General features: G+C 41.5%; 1 protein-coding gene across 2 annotated transcripts in view; it reads left to right on the forward strand.

Annotated features, from left to right (window-relative positions):
• The window catches only part of lrp1bb (low density lipoprotein receptor-related protein 1Bb), a 262,406-nt gene that overhangs the window by 87,921 nt on the left and 157,778 nt on the right, over positions 1-16,707 (forward strand). For both annotated transcript variants that reach the window (XM_076875387.1, XM_076875388.1), the window contains one exon: positions 7,761-7,898. In XM_076875387.1, coding sequence (XP_076731502.1) covers positions 7,761-7,898 — 138 coding nt within the window. The remainder of the gene's footprint in view (positions 1-7,760; positions 7,899-16,707) is intronic.

The following is a 16,707-nucleotide window of genomic DNA, read 5'->3' on the forward strand; positions in this document are numbered from 1 at the left end:
AATGGCTCCACACCATGTAAACATATAATATAAGCTCTGGCGGACTTGGTTCTATGGTCGGTCTTAAAGGGTTAAGGGTTTGGCTGTTTCACTGTGTGATGGTTGTCAGTGTGGTGACCCACCAGGATCAGGTGCAACACCCTGTTGGGGTTTTTTAAAAAGCTGTTGTGTTGCAAGTTTAAGAATTGATCATGTCAAAAGAACAAAAACATTACCAGTTACATATGGCCTGCCCAGTATACGCGTCTTACTGGCCTGATTTTCCTGTTAACGGTTACACTATTTAAAAATAAAAATAAAAGTTTTGTAAAAACTTTAGATTATGGTTTGGAGTCAAACGTGTTAATCTTTCTTCACAAACAACGTTTTCTTTTGTCCTTAAAACAAAAGGAACTTTTAGCCCGGTATTTATGTTAACAGCAGTTTTTATTTTAGAGCCACTTCAAGAGAAGATGGCACAGGGACAAGGCCGCGTGGAAACGCTTGCACAGCAGTAAAGTGATGGTCTTTTGTCCCTTTTGATGCTGAGGAAGTCTGCATGAGTTATAAGGCACAACATATATTTCTTTTAATCTATCAAAGATTAAACATTTAGTCATCCTGTAACGCAGAAAGTTTGTTTCACTGTGTGGAGGAGCGCAGTCCTTGAAGGCTCTGAGTAGTGGGAAATAATGCCTCTTTGTTGGGGGGGGTCAGACAAACACAGAAGGAAAAAAAGCAGCTCTTTCAGCTGAATGCAGCATTTCAAATACCAAGGATGTAAAGGTCACACAGGAAAATAATTCTTTTAAATAGCCCTAACTACCACTGGGCCTTTCATAAAGAGGCCATGCTGAGGAGAGCTGTGCTTTAGGCTTGTTCAGATGTAGCTGTGATGGCAGCAAACTCATGTTTACCACATTGCACATAATCAGCTCGCATTTTTGTAGTTCACTTTGTTGCCAGGGAACTGTTGAAGTCTCAGCAACATGCTTTGGATGACGCACTTATTTTGTGACAAGTAGCGGCAGTGCACATTCATAAGCCGTCCAAGGTTTGTCTGCCTTGTTGGTGCAAACAAATCACGCTGAGGGTTTGGAGGCTCGTCAGCGGCGCTCTCACATGGTAGAAATATACTGTTCAGCCACAGCATCACGGAGGCCAGGCAGGATAATGCAGGCATGACAGCAGTGACTTCACATCATATATGTGCTGATGGGTTAGCCATTTATAGGACTTCTAGATTCACACAAACACACAGCTGATACAACTGGAATATGAATACACCCTTTACACTGGGGGTATTCTTCCACACCTGTGACACAGCTTATGAGCGATGTGAGAGATTTATGTTACCACCACGTGCTGCAACCTTTTTTACTGTGAATCCTGTGAGAGTCAGTCCTGCTGCTACTACTGCTATTAGCAGGGTCACAGTGTGCAACACACCAAGATCAGCTACGATGGCTGTGGCTAACGACACAAACACAAAGCTGGCTGGAGCTGAAGTCCCACAGCATTTATACCAGCAGGTTCCTGAGGTCCACTGACCATCTCAGCCCCACAACAGCCCACAGGTTGTTTTAGTTTTAGCCTGTGTTTACTGTGGCAGAAAAAGTATTTTAACACAGCAGAGAACGGGAGCGTTTACTCTCATTCAAAGTAAAACCTGCTCAGCTCCGTGTCACGTGTCAGCGTTCCTAAATGTCCTTTCAGGAATATTTCCCTGGGTTTCTCTTGGACAGCTAGCTGTGTCTCTGCTCCTGCTCTGTGTCTGCCGTCTGCACGGCTCGGCTCTTTTTTCACTGCAGTTTGCATGAATGTGGTCGCCCATCGGCGTGAAATGACTGGTTTTCATACAGAATTAGTCCACGGAGTAATCCGCCGTCGCATTTCGCTTTTTGAGCTCTTATTGCTACAGGGCAAGTTAGTCTCTCGCCTGCACGCTGGTGCGTGTGGATGAATATGCTGGGTGATTAGGTCAGCTGGCAAGTTTTCCCTAATGAATTTTTCCAAGTTCTGTGTTTACTTAAAGTCAGACTCGACACAGAAATGACTCGTGTCAAATATCATTTGTAGCAGCGTCACTCTTCTTGTTTCCCCGTACAGTATATCTGCAGTGATGAAACATGGATTCACTGCAGCCGCTCATATATGAAACACAGCAGGTGAAATAAACTAGAATAATCATTTAATGCCACATGTCTGAACCATGAACCAATCACTGCTCGTGTTTATTGTCTCACTGACATGCAAAGATGTTTTTCTCTGCAAGTAAAGTGAGAAAGCACTGGCCTGCACTGGCCTGCACTGGCCTGCACTGGCCTGGCCTGCAGGTAAAGCACAGCGCAGTGAACGCTGTTGCCGTCCCTGCTGTTCTTGATATTTTGGCTTTTGATCAGATTGAGCCAAATGATGTGCACATGTTACACGGCTCATGATTAGATTAGAGATTTATGCAGAGACGATAACGAGTTTAAAGATGAGAAATGTGTTCTGTACAATAGCTAATATCACTGTAATTGCAGGATTTACTACAAAAGAGCCCGATGCTGTTACAAAGCCATTATGGGAACAACATTGGTGTTGCCTCAGGTCGGGCGTTACCATGCCTCTTTGATCGCCAACTTTAACCATAAATTAAGGAAATGAAATCTTTATTTCTAAGGGATATGATAAATCCCTGTACTTGCTAGTTCAAGGAGCTTCCCCTGCTGATAGGCTCTGTGTTATTTTCTTTTATGAATTCATTATTCCACACAAACTGGCAGCAGCTCAGATTAACATGATTATCATAATGAACATTGCAGCTGAAATTCCCCCCTAGAAGCCTCTCATTTTACATTAAATAGAGGTATTAGTTTGGCCCAGCTGGTTTCTCCTCATTCACTTCTCAAAGTAGGAAAATAGCTCCATGATTTTTAATTAACCTGTATAAAAAACCCTCATATATCCAGTTTCTTCTGTGTATGCAAATGAAGGCTGTAGACGAGCTATTCCAGCCGTCACAGGGTAACACAGAGTGACAAACACCTCTGACCTCGTCAGATTCACTCATTAACCTAACACGCATGCCTGTGGACGGCGGGAGGAACCCACGCAGAACATGTGAACTCACAGAGATCGGGTCAGGCCAGGATTCAAACCAGCAACCCTTTGGTTGTGAGGTGGCAGCATTAACTCTACTGTGAATGATTTTTAATACGCCTGAGGCTGTTTGGGTTTGTTTTAAAGGGAAATCGATTAATTCCAACATGTCAGCGTTTGTATTGTTACCGTGCTGACATTAACGCTCATTATGGGCGTTCCCAAGATGAGTGTGTGAACCCGGTCTTTTTCCAGGCTGGACTGATTGTGCAGGAGACATGTTTTATGACCAAGAAGTGGGTGCACACGTCTGACACATACAGGGTCAAATATGTGGCAGCTTGCACATCCCAACCCCCTCGTGTCCGCATGGAGAGGTGCAACAGTGCAGCAGCTCGGTGCATTAATGGAAACACAAACAGAGGAGGAGGATTAAGCCACACAGGAGCATTCATGAAGGATCACTGCGAGCTGCTAGATGCTGATATGTTAACCGGGGAAACGCACCACTGAGCATCTGTTTAGCCTTTAAAAACATCGGAGCATCTTTTGTGTGACTGTAGAGAGTATTTCTAAAAATATACATGAAGGAGGTGTGGATGCAAATATAATCGTATTAGCCAAATACTCGCGATGTTTATGTTATTTTTTTCCCCAGATTTGGAATCTTTACATCTCCAATAAATAAACAAAAGTATGACAAACTATTTTCAAAGAGATTTAACCTCAATAACAACACTCAGTTCCCACCAGCTGAGCGAAGAATAACCAGGAGGAGGCATCAGTCTCAGTGTCTCAGTCTCTATACTGACAAAAGTGTCTCAGTCTCTATACTGACAAAAGCTTTAGTCATTCTTTAATAATGCGAATAATCTAAGCTCAGTCCAGAACGCAACAGCAATGTGTCTGATGCCATCGGTGACTTTAAGTAATCTGATTACATGTATCTTTTCCATGTAATTTAGTTACACGAGTACGATGTAAAACACTACATTTAATGGAATGTGGTCAAATGAAATTTGCTTAATTGGCACATATTCAGTTTAAACCGAGCAAATCTCCTTAATAAATATTTCAGTTACATTTTTACTGTGTTCATGAGGGCAAAGAATCATTCTGAGTGTAACTTGCTGTTACAGTCTGATGCCCCTCGCACTGTGTTGGAAGCAGGCCTGAGCTGCTGTTGCTGATGAATGGCTCAGATATGGGCGTTTGTAACCTGATGCAGGTCACCTGGGTGTTCCACACTTACAACGCGGACCCAGAGGAGCTGTGAGTGTCTCTACCATGTAGAGTGATATCGGCCCTCTTTAAAGTTTCTGCTTTTTAGTTTATTTTCAAGAAATTATCTTTTAAATCAGCCTCTTGTCATGTTCTTTGAGCCAGTCTGTGACGAGGGTGATGCACCTTTGCAGGGTTCGTTTTGCATCTAACAGAATAAGGAGAATGGTTTTTCTCTTGTTGTTCTTTGAACAGTTGTTCTTTCACTGTCACGTCTGATGTTCTCATTGCTGAAGATCTTTGGTCTCAGAGAAAAGTCTGATCTCTGCTGTCGCACCATTTCCCTCCTGTACAGGTCATTTTGCCTGATGGTGGCCACGTTTCCTAGACTCAACCATCCGGACCATGACTGGAACTCCATGCAGCAGCGACTAGTCACGACCTCTAACCTGGTTCCAAAGCTCTCATCAAGTTCCCATCCACATTATTTAGTTTCACACTACGTCTAAAGCCAAAAGTCACGAGAAGTGAACAGATGGAAAATTCTGTCAATGAGAATAAATTTAACAGATGAAAAATTTGAGCTATTTATTTTTCCAAGGTTGAAATTTTGAAATAGGAATAGGAATAGGAAAAATACAATACAAGTGAAATTGCACATTTCAAGTATTGAGTCTATTGCACTGTTGACTATTAACAAAAGTATTGTACAGTGAGGTGAAGAGGCACTACAGCTTAGTTGTTCCCCCCTCCTTTGTCCTCCTGTCTCCCCTCCCTCTCCCCTCCAGAGAGGAGTTAAACAGTCTGATGGCGTGTGGGACAAAGGAGTTTTTAAGTCTGTTAGTTCTTGTCTTTGGGAGAAGCAACCTGTCACTGAACAGACTCTTCTGGTTGTTAAAGCTGTGTGCAGAGGATGCCCAGCATTGTCCATAATGTCCAGCAGTTTCTTTAGTGTCCTTTTCTCTGCCACTGTCACCAGAGTGTCCAGCTTCATGCTGACCACAGATCTGTTATCTGTTCATTATTAGTAGTATGTGTCTTTACATATAATAACACAGGCAGCTGTTTAGTGCGCAGTGGTTTCATTTTAAATGAACTACTTTGCGTTGGGATTGAATTTTGCTCTTTTCTGGTCATATTTTTCTAAAATCACACAGGTGAGCTTATAGGCCTGTAACACCTGAACCTCTAACAGCTTAGACAGAATAAACAATACAGTTGGTGTCTTTGGCTGAGACCCCGATGGATCTGTAATGCTGACCAGTGAAAATGATCACATTTCTTTCCACCTCTCACTAGTTGCCTGAAAAAATGCATTGATGATTTTGCCAGATCAGACGTTTTTGTGGTGAATAAATGTGGTATTTAAAGCGATTTGTCCCAGAGATGATACAAACCTGTGGCCAGTCGCTCGGCTCTGCAGTCGCTCTATAAAAACCTGTGAGAAGCTCAGACGTGAACCTTTCTTTCCTGGAAGCAGGTCTTAGTGGGTGTGTTAATGTCAGTAAGGGGGCTCGTGCTGATTTGCACCTTTGTGGCTTATTGGGACACTAACTGGAAATCAATCAGTGATATGAATTATACTTTAACGTTAAATATCTGCTCTGAAAGAAGTGTGTGGCAGCAGGTATGGCCCCGCTCACAGTAACACAGCTGCACGCTTTAATCTTTATCACACAATTTTTATTTGTATTTATTTTTGGCATCTGACTGGGGTGCACATTTCCTCTGTTTAAGGTTTTATGTTTGTCAGACGCTCATTCCAGCTGACATTATTTTATACAGATTAATATGGCTAATAATTTTTAATCTTGTGCTTTATTCTGTGGATCTCACTCTTCAGTTCAACCCTTTAGACACTTAGTTTGGTGATTTCAAAGACGATGTCAGGCGCTTAAAGAGACGGTCTTCATTTCTAATAATCTACAGTGAACATATATGATGAAGCCTAATCCTCTACTGTATATTCCACTCCAAGCGATCATCCAGTGTAGTACAGTAGGCTGCCAATCCACAAAGGAGTTGTGGCACCTCAGCCATTGAGAGACCATCTGTGTTCCCCTGTATGACAGCTCAGAGCCGCTGAATATTCATGCACCATCCCTCCGCTTATCGCATTAGATTAGAACCCATGCGGCGAGAAAGGAAAGGCAGAGGAGGACAACACTGATATGTTGTCAGAGACCCTTACAGCTGTGTGTTAAATAGCAAATTAGCCAAATGGACACTGGAGCAGCGAGTCCCTCTCTCTGCGTGTGTCCTGAAGCGTTTCCACTCAAAGCTTTACTTCACATTTAACGCCCAACAGAAGGAGATGTGTTTGAGGTGAGAGTGTGTTGTTTCCAAATGCACGAGGTGTACGTGCATTTTATATTTCTCAGTACATAACTAGAATGCACAAAACCCCTAGCAGTGTTTTAAACATGAAGAGTTACAGATTCAAGATCCGTCTTGTAGAGAGGAAGTTAGGTTTCAGATCCATGAAGCCTCTGACAGCTGAATCTGAAGGACTCGTGTTCCAAACACATTCTGGGTCCCAGCTGACACGGCTGCTGTTCATGTGAAATATAAACTCTCAGAGACAAGGTCACATAGAGCTGACTTACCTAAATGTGGCATAAAGAGTGGGAATCATCAGCGCTTGAAGGGCTTAAAGCCAAGACACCTTCATTAAAGAACATCGCTCGTCACCATTTCAAGGTAATAAAATCCTTGGAGAAGAAACGAACATGTCCACATGTTCCCTGTGTGAATCTGCAGGGCTCTTTCCTTGGAACAACCACATTAATTGCTGCATTCGTAACTTTACAGGATGACAGGTGACAGATAATCATCCGGTCAGCGCGGTCCGAGTGTGCCGGGATGGGGGACTCTGGGGATTGTTACAGATCTCATCACATGCACGATAAATCTTCCCATTAAGTGCCTGCAACAGCACACTGGTAATTGATATCAATGTAGTTAAGGTGGTGCTGTGACACATTTACTGTGCCGGTGTATTGGTCAGCTGTGTTTTATGTGCTCTGGTGGCTGCTGCGTGAACGAGGGTCACCTACGGGCCTCGTGAATCCTTAAACAGCTGCTCCGTGCCGTTTGGCTGGCTGACGGCGAGAGTCGGGCCGTTTGTTATAGGACGTCACCGATGTGTCTGCAAAGCAGTGTGGCGAACATCTGTTGTGTGTAAAGAACAATGCTGTGAAGTGCAAACACATTTGCATATGTATAGGTTCCTCGTCCTCCTGTGAAAGAGGTCTTGGAGTATCAGCATTTTGGGGAGACGCAGGAAAAAACACCCAGTAAAAGTGATTACGTGCAAGAAATGCAAATGATTACAATGAAATATGCTGTTTTAATTAACTGTGGCCCTTTTTGTCTCCACTGTAAATGATTTTCCTTATGCTTAAAGTTCATTTAGTAAGCATGAATTAATAATGTTAAAATAAATGTTGGTCTTTTTGTTCTCGCTGCTTTAGGTGCACGAGAGGTGGTGATCAGATGTCCCCTGAATCACATGCAGTGTACCGGGACAAAAAAATGCATCCACTTCAACAAACTGTGTAACGGAGCTCGAGATTGTGACGACGGCTACGATGAAGGAGTTCACTGTCGAGGTAAGAGTTAACGGTGTTTTCACATTCCCTTTGCCTTGGGTTTGAGAATACATAAATTAATAAGTATCCTCATTATCGCGGTAATTAGTCAGATCACACTCATCATATTGGGATTATTAAGATTGTGGAATTTACTTTACCCGTTGAGTCAGTATTGGATTTGTATAATAGCTGCGGAAAATGCTTCACTTTTATTTCGTGCTAATTTGCTTTGCATTAGAGATTAATTATTTAAACTACGGCCATTTAAATGTGCTTTTCCTCCATTATGGAAGTTTGAGGATAATTTTCACATTCAAACCGATGTGCACTGTTAAACCCATAAGTTTTAACTGCAGACGTGAATGTGTGAAACAGTGCTTCGAGCTGGCACGTTGGAACTTTTTGGGTGAAACTCTGCGCCAAGGTGACTTTCTATCATCCACGCTGTCAGAGCAGGCAAGAGAAACAGCGGGACGGTAACACCAGGTGTTGTGTTGTACACAAGTTTTTTGTTGTTGCTCACTTTCTTAGCAAGAGGACCAAGCTGCTATGGACACCTGGCTTCTGTGATAAGGCAGCATTTGCCTCATGATTGGTGCAGTCTTGGCACAACAGTAGCTGCTGTCTGGCTGAAAACACCACCTTTTCTGACCTGTAAGACAGTCAGAGTCATGCTGGGCTTTGTCTCTGTGTGAGTGCTCGGTGCAAGGAAGTGGTAGCTTCTGACTCTGAGCTGTGAAGACTGAAAATGTCTTGTTGTTGGCACGAGGCACAAAACTCTACGCTCACACTAAACAGTAATTGTGTTGTTTTTGAAATTAAGCCCTTTTTAGCCCTCTGTACTTCAGCATAATTTTGCTAGAATTATTTTTCCAGAAATAAGAGGAAATGGGAAAAACACTGTAAACACCTAAAGCTACTGATAAGTTGCTGTTATAAGATAATTTTAATCTGCAGACACAAAAGCTCTTTCAAGCTATATATGAGCAGGATTTGTAAATTTAATTTTCATCATCTTCCTCTTCCCTCACTCCTAACCTGTGCCAGCAGATGGCCCCGCCCCTCCCTGAGCCTGGTTCTGCTGGAGGTTTCTTCCTGTTAAAAGGGAGTTTTTCCTTCCCACTGTCGCCAAAGTGCTTGCCCATAGGGGGTCATATGATTGTTGGGTTTGTCTCTGTATGTATTATTGTAGGGTCTACCTTACAATATAAAGCACCTCAAGGTGACTGTTATGATTTGGTGCTGTATAAATAAAATTGAATTAAACTGAATTCTCCTTCCTCACCTCCACCGTATCCTCTTCCTCCTCACCTGAAATCTCGTCTCCTGAACTGAAGTCGGGAGTGTCCATAAGCATTCAGTTCAGTTTTATTTATATGGCATCAAATCACAAAAGTCGCCTCAAGAAGCTTCATTTAATCATACTGTAAAGACCCTACAGTGATAAAGAGAAAACCCCAACAATCAGACGACCCCTATGGGAAAGCACTTGGAGACAGTGGGAAGGAAAAACTCCCTTTTAACAGGAAGAAACTTCCAGCAGCCATCTGCTGCCACCGGTTGTAGCTCCTGATATTGTGGCAGTTAGTTGTTGTCACCACATTAGACAGGTAACCCTCCCACCTCTGAACAGCTGCTGTAATGTTAGCTATAAGAGCTGGTTATAAGCTAATGTTATGCTAGCTTCTGTCTCTTTATACATGTCGTACAAACGGCTAAACCTGTCATCTTTAAGGTGGAACCTAACATTAAAGCTTAAATTTTCATGCTAGAATAAGACTTGGTTTGGACTTGAAAACAAAAGTACAATCCAGCTGTAACAGCACAGCTCGCTGCTCTGGCTTGTGTTTCTGAGCTACACAATGCTATTAAGGGATGACACGTTATTGCCGATTATCTGCACAGCAAACTAAAACGAGGGGTCTGAAACCCCTGGTCTGATACTGTTTTGTTGTGTGTGTGTGTGTGTGTGTGTGTGTGTGTGTGTGTGTGTGTGTGTGTGTGTGTCATGTCAGACTTAATGAAAATGCAAAAGGCCACCTGGGAGATATGCTCAAGTCAGCACTAGCAGCGCGCAGAGGGACGGTTTTGCAGGCTCAGGTATCTCCTGCCATACTGGTGCTAAAGTGTGTCAACAAGTGCAGAAAAATAGCAGTTAATCCATCGATGCTGGGAGGACAAGGTGATAAAAATCTATCAGCTGCTAAATCTTCTACTTGATTCTACGACTGTGCGTAGTGTGTTTAAGGGAAGGAGTAGTGGATGAGCAGGCTTTGTGGTCGGTTTGACTTTCCTGCATTTTGAACAAAGCTTTAAACCTTTTTTTAACTCTGTACAGAACAAAGAGTAACTACAAAGTATTTTTAAACATTCAGCTTTTCTGCCAATTAAAAAAAGATACAAAGCATTGAAAGTATCAGTCACACAGACGTGTTATGGGGTCCTGATGCATTAACTCCATGTATCTCCTACAGTAAGCAGTCCCTGTAATATTCTTAGACTGGTCTTTTCTGGCTCATTTCAAATCTAATTAGCCTTTATGTCCATTTTCCAAATTATTATTTATCTTAACTTTTAAGGGCTTCAGTAAAGACTTCTATATATATGAAGGAGCCCCTGCATGTTATTTTATTTTGTGTATTACACAAGTCATTATGTGGTTTTACAGATCATTGTTTCAAGGCGTCCTACGGACACTTAAAAAACATTATTTTTTCCTATAGCTAAAAATGCAGGATACATGAAGTGGCAATGCACCCAGAAGCACGGAAACACACTCTTTCATGCAGTGGCTTAATTTGAATGTACTACTTTGCATTTCAAGTTTCTGAACAGTGTGTTGGAGTCAGGATGTCAGGGATTTTAAACCCCACTCCCACTGTGTTTTTCATGTCTCACAATTTCTCTCTGACATTAATGAGAACATTTTATTAGCCTGCTTTCACCATCAACACAACAGATGGCAAACAGGTGAAGCGTGTTTAGGAATCTTATACAGCACATGTGAATGTTTCTGTGTAGCTCATCAGAACTACCCACGATGCACCTGGATTTACTAGTGTTTCAGTTATGAGCACAGATGGGCAGTAACGCCAGAAGATGTGTTTGAGGTGTGAGTTAATGAGTTAACAAGTAATCGGATTACCTAGTACTGTAATCTGATTACTTTTTTCAACTTGTAAAGTAAGGGATTACTATTCCCGGGCAAACCCCACTCCTGCTAAACAGGTGATTTAAGAGACACTGAATCTTTGATTTTATTTATTTTTTACTGTGTTTTACTTGAATCTATAAGTAAACACACACACACATAAATTATTTTATGTGCTGGAATATGCAGGAAATAGGTTTACATGTTAAACACATTTCTTCCAGTCAGAGACAGTTGCATGTAATTTAATTTTCGTTCGATGCATGAAGTTAAAAGATGAAAACTAATAAAACAATTTTTAAAAAATAGACTTTTTCATTTGATTTAATTTTATATGATTGATTATGCAGAAAAACAGCTGAAAGGTCTGTTGCTTTATTACATATTCAGGTTGTGTATCATGTTTTTAAAAGTAATAAAGTAGCTAATTACTTTTGAAAATAAGTAATCAGTAAAGTAACAGGATTACTTTCTGGGAGAAGTAATCAGTAATTAGTAACTAATTACCATTTTCAAGTAACTTGACCGACACTGCTTATGAGTTAACAGGTAACTTGATGATACAAAATCAGCAAATATGATGAAACATGATGCTTGTTTGTTATTGTTGTCTTGAGTTATCCATGTTTAACATTAAATGAATCGCTACAAAAATAAAATTACATAAAAAAATTTATATTTTTATATAAAACAAAATGATTTGCTTATTGCTACAAATTCTACATTAAACCTTATTAACACATTACCTTACACGTGACAAATCCCAGGGTCGAGACCAGCCGGAGACACAAACCTCAGGGGTCACAACCTTCAGTGTTCCCGGTACTAACTCGGATAAATGGGAAGCTCGTGTCAGGAAAAGCATGCGCTGTAAAATCGAACATGCTGATTCATCCACTGTGGTGACCTCTTCAAAAGTGAGCGAGCAGCTGAAAGGAGCTTTTCTTCAAATTAAGCTGTTTTAGTGTTTCTCCTCTGATGTTATGCTGCACATCATTTATCAGTGAACATGTTTCGTGGCATCTTTGTGTTGTAAATTCCTTCAGAAGGCACTATCTGATAGTTTGTGTAAGAGCGTGTGATCGGACTACAAACACTTCACCTCTTAATGCAGCCGTGCTGTCGGCTGCTTTGAATACATCCTGGCCTCAAGGAATAAAAAGAACGATTCTTTCTCAGTGAATAAATCAGTCCTGCATGAAAAATACATCGATTTATTAAATAATTAATGCATTCATTATTTTTCACATTTCCTTCTGTCTTTTCCTTTTTTAAACTTGCCTTTTTGCAATGACATAAGCCGTTATGCTTCGTCTGTGTTTACACTGTACAGGATGCTCAGTCCCACACGGACACACCCGACTCATCGGCAAGCAGGAGAAATTGAGGTCACCAAAGAGAAGTTTTAGGCAGCCAGCTGTGTTTCTTAAAACTTTTTTCCCCTGCCTTTCCTGCCCACCTCTTATGAATATACATGCCGACGTCCCGGGAGGCCTCGGTATGAAGGTGCCCATATGGAAAACCACCAAACTCTTTTAGCTCACCTTCAGGAAACCTGCTCATTCTTAATCGTATGCTCACGGTTGTGCCGTTAGTCTCTGAAGTCTCTGCTGTTTGCACTGAGGAAGACAAATGTCAGACTTAAATAAACAGAATTCAACTTGTGGCTTCATATGTTATCTTTAGAGCGGTCCCAGAAAGCGAACGCTCTCTTCTTTAAATGAATGTGGTGAAAAAGACAAAAGGCTTAAAGCCGAAGTAAAGTTCCATCCATTTATGTTTATGTTAAATATTATTATTCAGAAATGAAATCATGCTTAATATCACAGTGATTATTTTTGTCTTTGCCTGTTTCAAGCAGTTTAAGAGAAGCATCACTTTTAAACTCTTTGGTTGGTGCGTTTCATCTCGCAGGCAGATTTGACACTTGATGACACATTAACAGCAGCGTCATCAAAGATCATCGATAGACTGATGCCAGCTCAGTGCTGCCGCTGCTGTGTCGATGTCTACATAAAGTACAGTAACGTAACCAAAAAGTAACAGCCGGCGACCTTTTCCTCACGCTTTGTTTGCCATTCATCTCAACAGTTTGTTTATATTTTGAGTTCAAATTCTGAAATTGGTTTCAATTTGATTAGAAAGTCTTGTTTTGTCAGATTAATGCCTTCCTTAGCTATTGTCTGAGTTCTGAGGATGAGCTTTTTTTAAATTGGATGTTATCTTTTGTAGCTTATTGAGACAGCGTTGATCGATTGATCCATAGACTGAAACATTCTGAGAAATCAAACCCTCTGCCTAACAAAACTTTAATGTACATATTTTTCCCATCAAGACAAAATCAGCTGAAGGTTTAATGACTCAGACACAGGTGACCAAAAATAATCATATGAACACGGACGCAGAGTAATGGGATCGATTTCAGTGTTTGCCCATCATGTGCCCTTGGCTGTACACATCGTGAGCATACAATAAAACGGGATTTGCATACACGTAAATTGTGATGCAATACTCTCCAGTAAAATTAGATGCTAGGATGAGTTGTTATTATTCCCTCCTTCATGCAAAAGCAGCACAAAGCCTGAAGCAGTATTTTGTATATCGATTTAAAGTGGCAATGCATTTAACAGGTTAGCACTTTTACAGTAGGAGGGTTGTGGGTGCAGGATGTGTGGTGGGCTGGAGCCCTGCTGTGGGGAGTGTTTATGCTCTCTGGCAGTCCAAAGACATCTTATTCAGATTAACTGGGGATTCTAAAAGTGGGGATGCAAGTGAATGGTTGTCTGTCTCTCTGTATTGGCCACATGATGGACTGGCCACCTGTTCAGAGTGTACCTGGTATTTTGCCATATGACAGCTGGGATAGGCTCCAGCTCTGTGAACCCTGTGCAAGCTTGGTTGATAGCTATGAAATGCTAATCACTCTAATGATTGTATTACTGCTGTAAGCTAAGTCACAGCAAGTGGTTAGCTACAGTCTCAACAAATCCTCTGGTGGAAACCCGGAGCAGTCGGTAATAACAGACAATGGTCTCCCTTTGGAAGCTGTTGCTACATGGCAAACATTAGCATTAAAAGCTTTGATCTTCCCATTCTCATTTAGTCCTTTAGTCTCCAGCTGTCTCCAGCAGTAGGAAGCTGCTGTGATGCATTCTTGTATAGTTCTGAGTTTCATGGTTTCTTTCTGGGAGTTGATGCTGTGGATGACGGGCATTGTTTGCTTGTTCTTCTACACCTGCCACCATCTTGTGGTACAAATTAGTATTAGACAACAGTTCACTTTTATAACGCAATATATCGCTATTTGTCCAGAGCTGCACAGGTTCCTTTACAATAAATGCTTTCAAATAATCTGAGCTGCTCTCAAAGAGATGTGCCTATAGGAGGACAGGCGGTTCCCGACGTCTTTTACTTCCACTGACATTTAAGCGACACATTAACAAGTACTTTGCTACATTTATCCCAGAGTAATCTCGACCCACACCATTACATTAATCATCAACAGCCTTATTTAGTAATAGCTCATCACTTGACATTTACAGCCAAATCGGTTCATTTGTTGATAACAAAGTGCGGCGCAGAAAAAATAGTCAGACGGAAAACAGGTCAATTTGAATATCAAAAACAGCACACAATAGATATAATTCATGCTTTGTTGAGATCCCGGTCTCAGTGGAGCCCTGTGAAGCTAGCTCAGACAGCATAAGTCCCCCAATAACTTCATTCACATACTGAATACACATGCAGCAGTCAGGCCCTACTCTAATATAGCGTTCTGTTTAATCTGCCATGCATGTGCTGAATCTCTCATTGCCAGTGAAAGAGCTTCTTCAATCATTTCCCGCACTGCTGGCACACAGTGCTGCTTCTCACTCTTCCATATCATCCTTCTGTGGGCTCCGATTCTCAGCTTTGCCCCCACTAGGAAAGTTTGCCGGGTCTCAATTTCTCTCCTTTGTGCTAAGCCTATGTTCTCTTAGGGAAAGATCAGCGTTCTGTGTCATCTGTCTCATGTGTCATTCATAATGTGTAATGTGTAGTACAATATTTATATTGTGTAATTATCTCTATATGAATCTGCATTTGTTAAAATATGCAGATTTTAATCCTTCTGTTTCAGCGAGGCTTATGTATAAACTGCTGCATCAATCAAGACAACAGAATAACATTAAGCTTAATGCATTATTGTAACTTCCCCCATGAAAAATGAACCCGTCCCCGATGGCTAACACACTGGGTGTGTATCTTTAACGTCACATCTCTCGCACAGATAAGCCAGGAGTGTTCCAGAATCTTTTATTTTGAAAGTTCTGAAGCTTCTCTATACGTTTCCTGCGTTGTTCTTCCTTCTCTCCTCACCTGCTGTGTGGAAGGTGATGCAGGTTCCATAAAAAGTAGACTGGGTGCTATTTTAACCAAAGAGCTGCTGCGAGGCTTCAGACGGCGCCTCCGGTGGAATCTCACACAACGTCTTGAGTGGGCGTGATCATATGTGGCGGTTGCCTCGGTGGTGAAAGGTGGGGTACAACCTGGACAGGTTACAGTCTATCGAGAAAGAAAATATTGTGTTAGTATCATGTTATTTATGTCATCTGCATTCAAATAAAAATTGTTATAGCGAGTTTTTAATTTTTTACCATCCTTAGATTCTGCTTTTGTCAAAAAACTTCAATAAAACTGCGGCGAGACCGAGAGGTTATAAGAAAATGTATTCAGATTACCTGAATAATCTGATCGTCTGCCATGACCCCTAATTGGCCTTGGCTAATGCCCCGCCCCTCCCTCAGCCTGGTTCTGCTGGAGGTTTCTTCCTGTTAAAAGGGAGTTTTTCCTTCCCACTGTCGCCAAAGTGCTTGCTCATAGGGGGTCATATGAATGTTGGCGTTTCTCTGAATTATTGTAAGGTCCTTACCTTACAATATAAAGCACCTGTGCGGCTGCTGTTATGATTTGGTGCTATATAAATAAATCTTTATTGAACTGAACGACTGACAGCCTGCCTGTTACTGACAGTTTATAGTTAGACTTAATGTTTGACTGAGATCATCCAGAAAGCCAAAATACTGTCTTAAAAACAACAATAAGCAGTCTTTACAAAAGGTTTATTAAACGTATAAACCATTGTAATGAATACATGGGAGATATTTTAAAAACTGTAGTCTGTGGTAGGCTGAGGGTTAAGCTGGTGATTATTATTTCAAGCTGCTGTAATGTAATAACCTCAGCTGGAGCTAGTTATTGTTAATTTGTTGGCGAAACAACAGAAATAACTTATTGGCTGTCATGTCTGGCTACTGTGCTCGGTGCATGCTGGGTCCTGTGCTATTTTTGCTCACCAAAGAATGTTTCACGGAACAACAAAAAAGCCGCTCACTTGTGTTTGATGTTTGGCAAAGACAGATACATGAATTGGGTTATGTGTGTTGCTAAAAGAGCAACAGACTGATGAGTTTGATTTTTAGGAGGTTTGGGGAGGCAGTCGTGAGGTCCAGCAGCTCAAGAGATGTTGGGGATAAAAGATAGCGGTGAAGTGATTTCTCTCAATTTCTTCCTGGAGTGCTCAACACACTGCAGCTCGAGAGGATCCAATCAAATGGAGAAAGCACGACCAAATACAGCTATAAGGGGCAAACATAGAAAACTCCAGCAAATGCAGAAATGCTCTGCAAATACAGC

The sequence above is a fragment of the Maylandia zebra genome, linkage group LG16 (assembly GCF_041146795.1).
Source record: "Maylandia zebra isolate NMK-2024a linkage group LG16, Mzebra_GT3a, whole genome shotgun sequence".
Taxonomy (NCBI): Eukaryota; Metazoa; Chordata; class Actinopteri; order Cichliformes; family Cichlidae; genus Maylandia; species Maylandia zebra.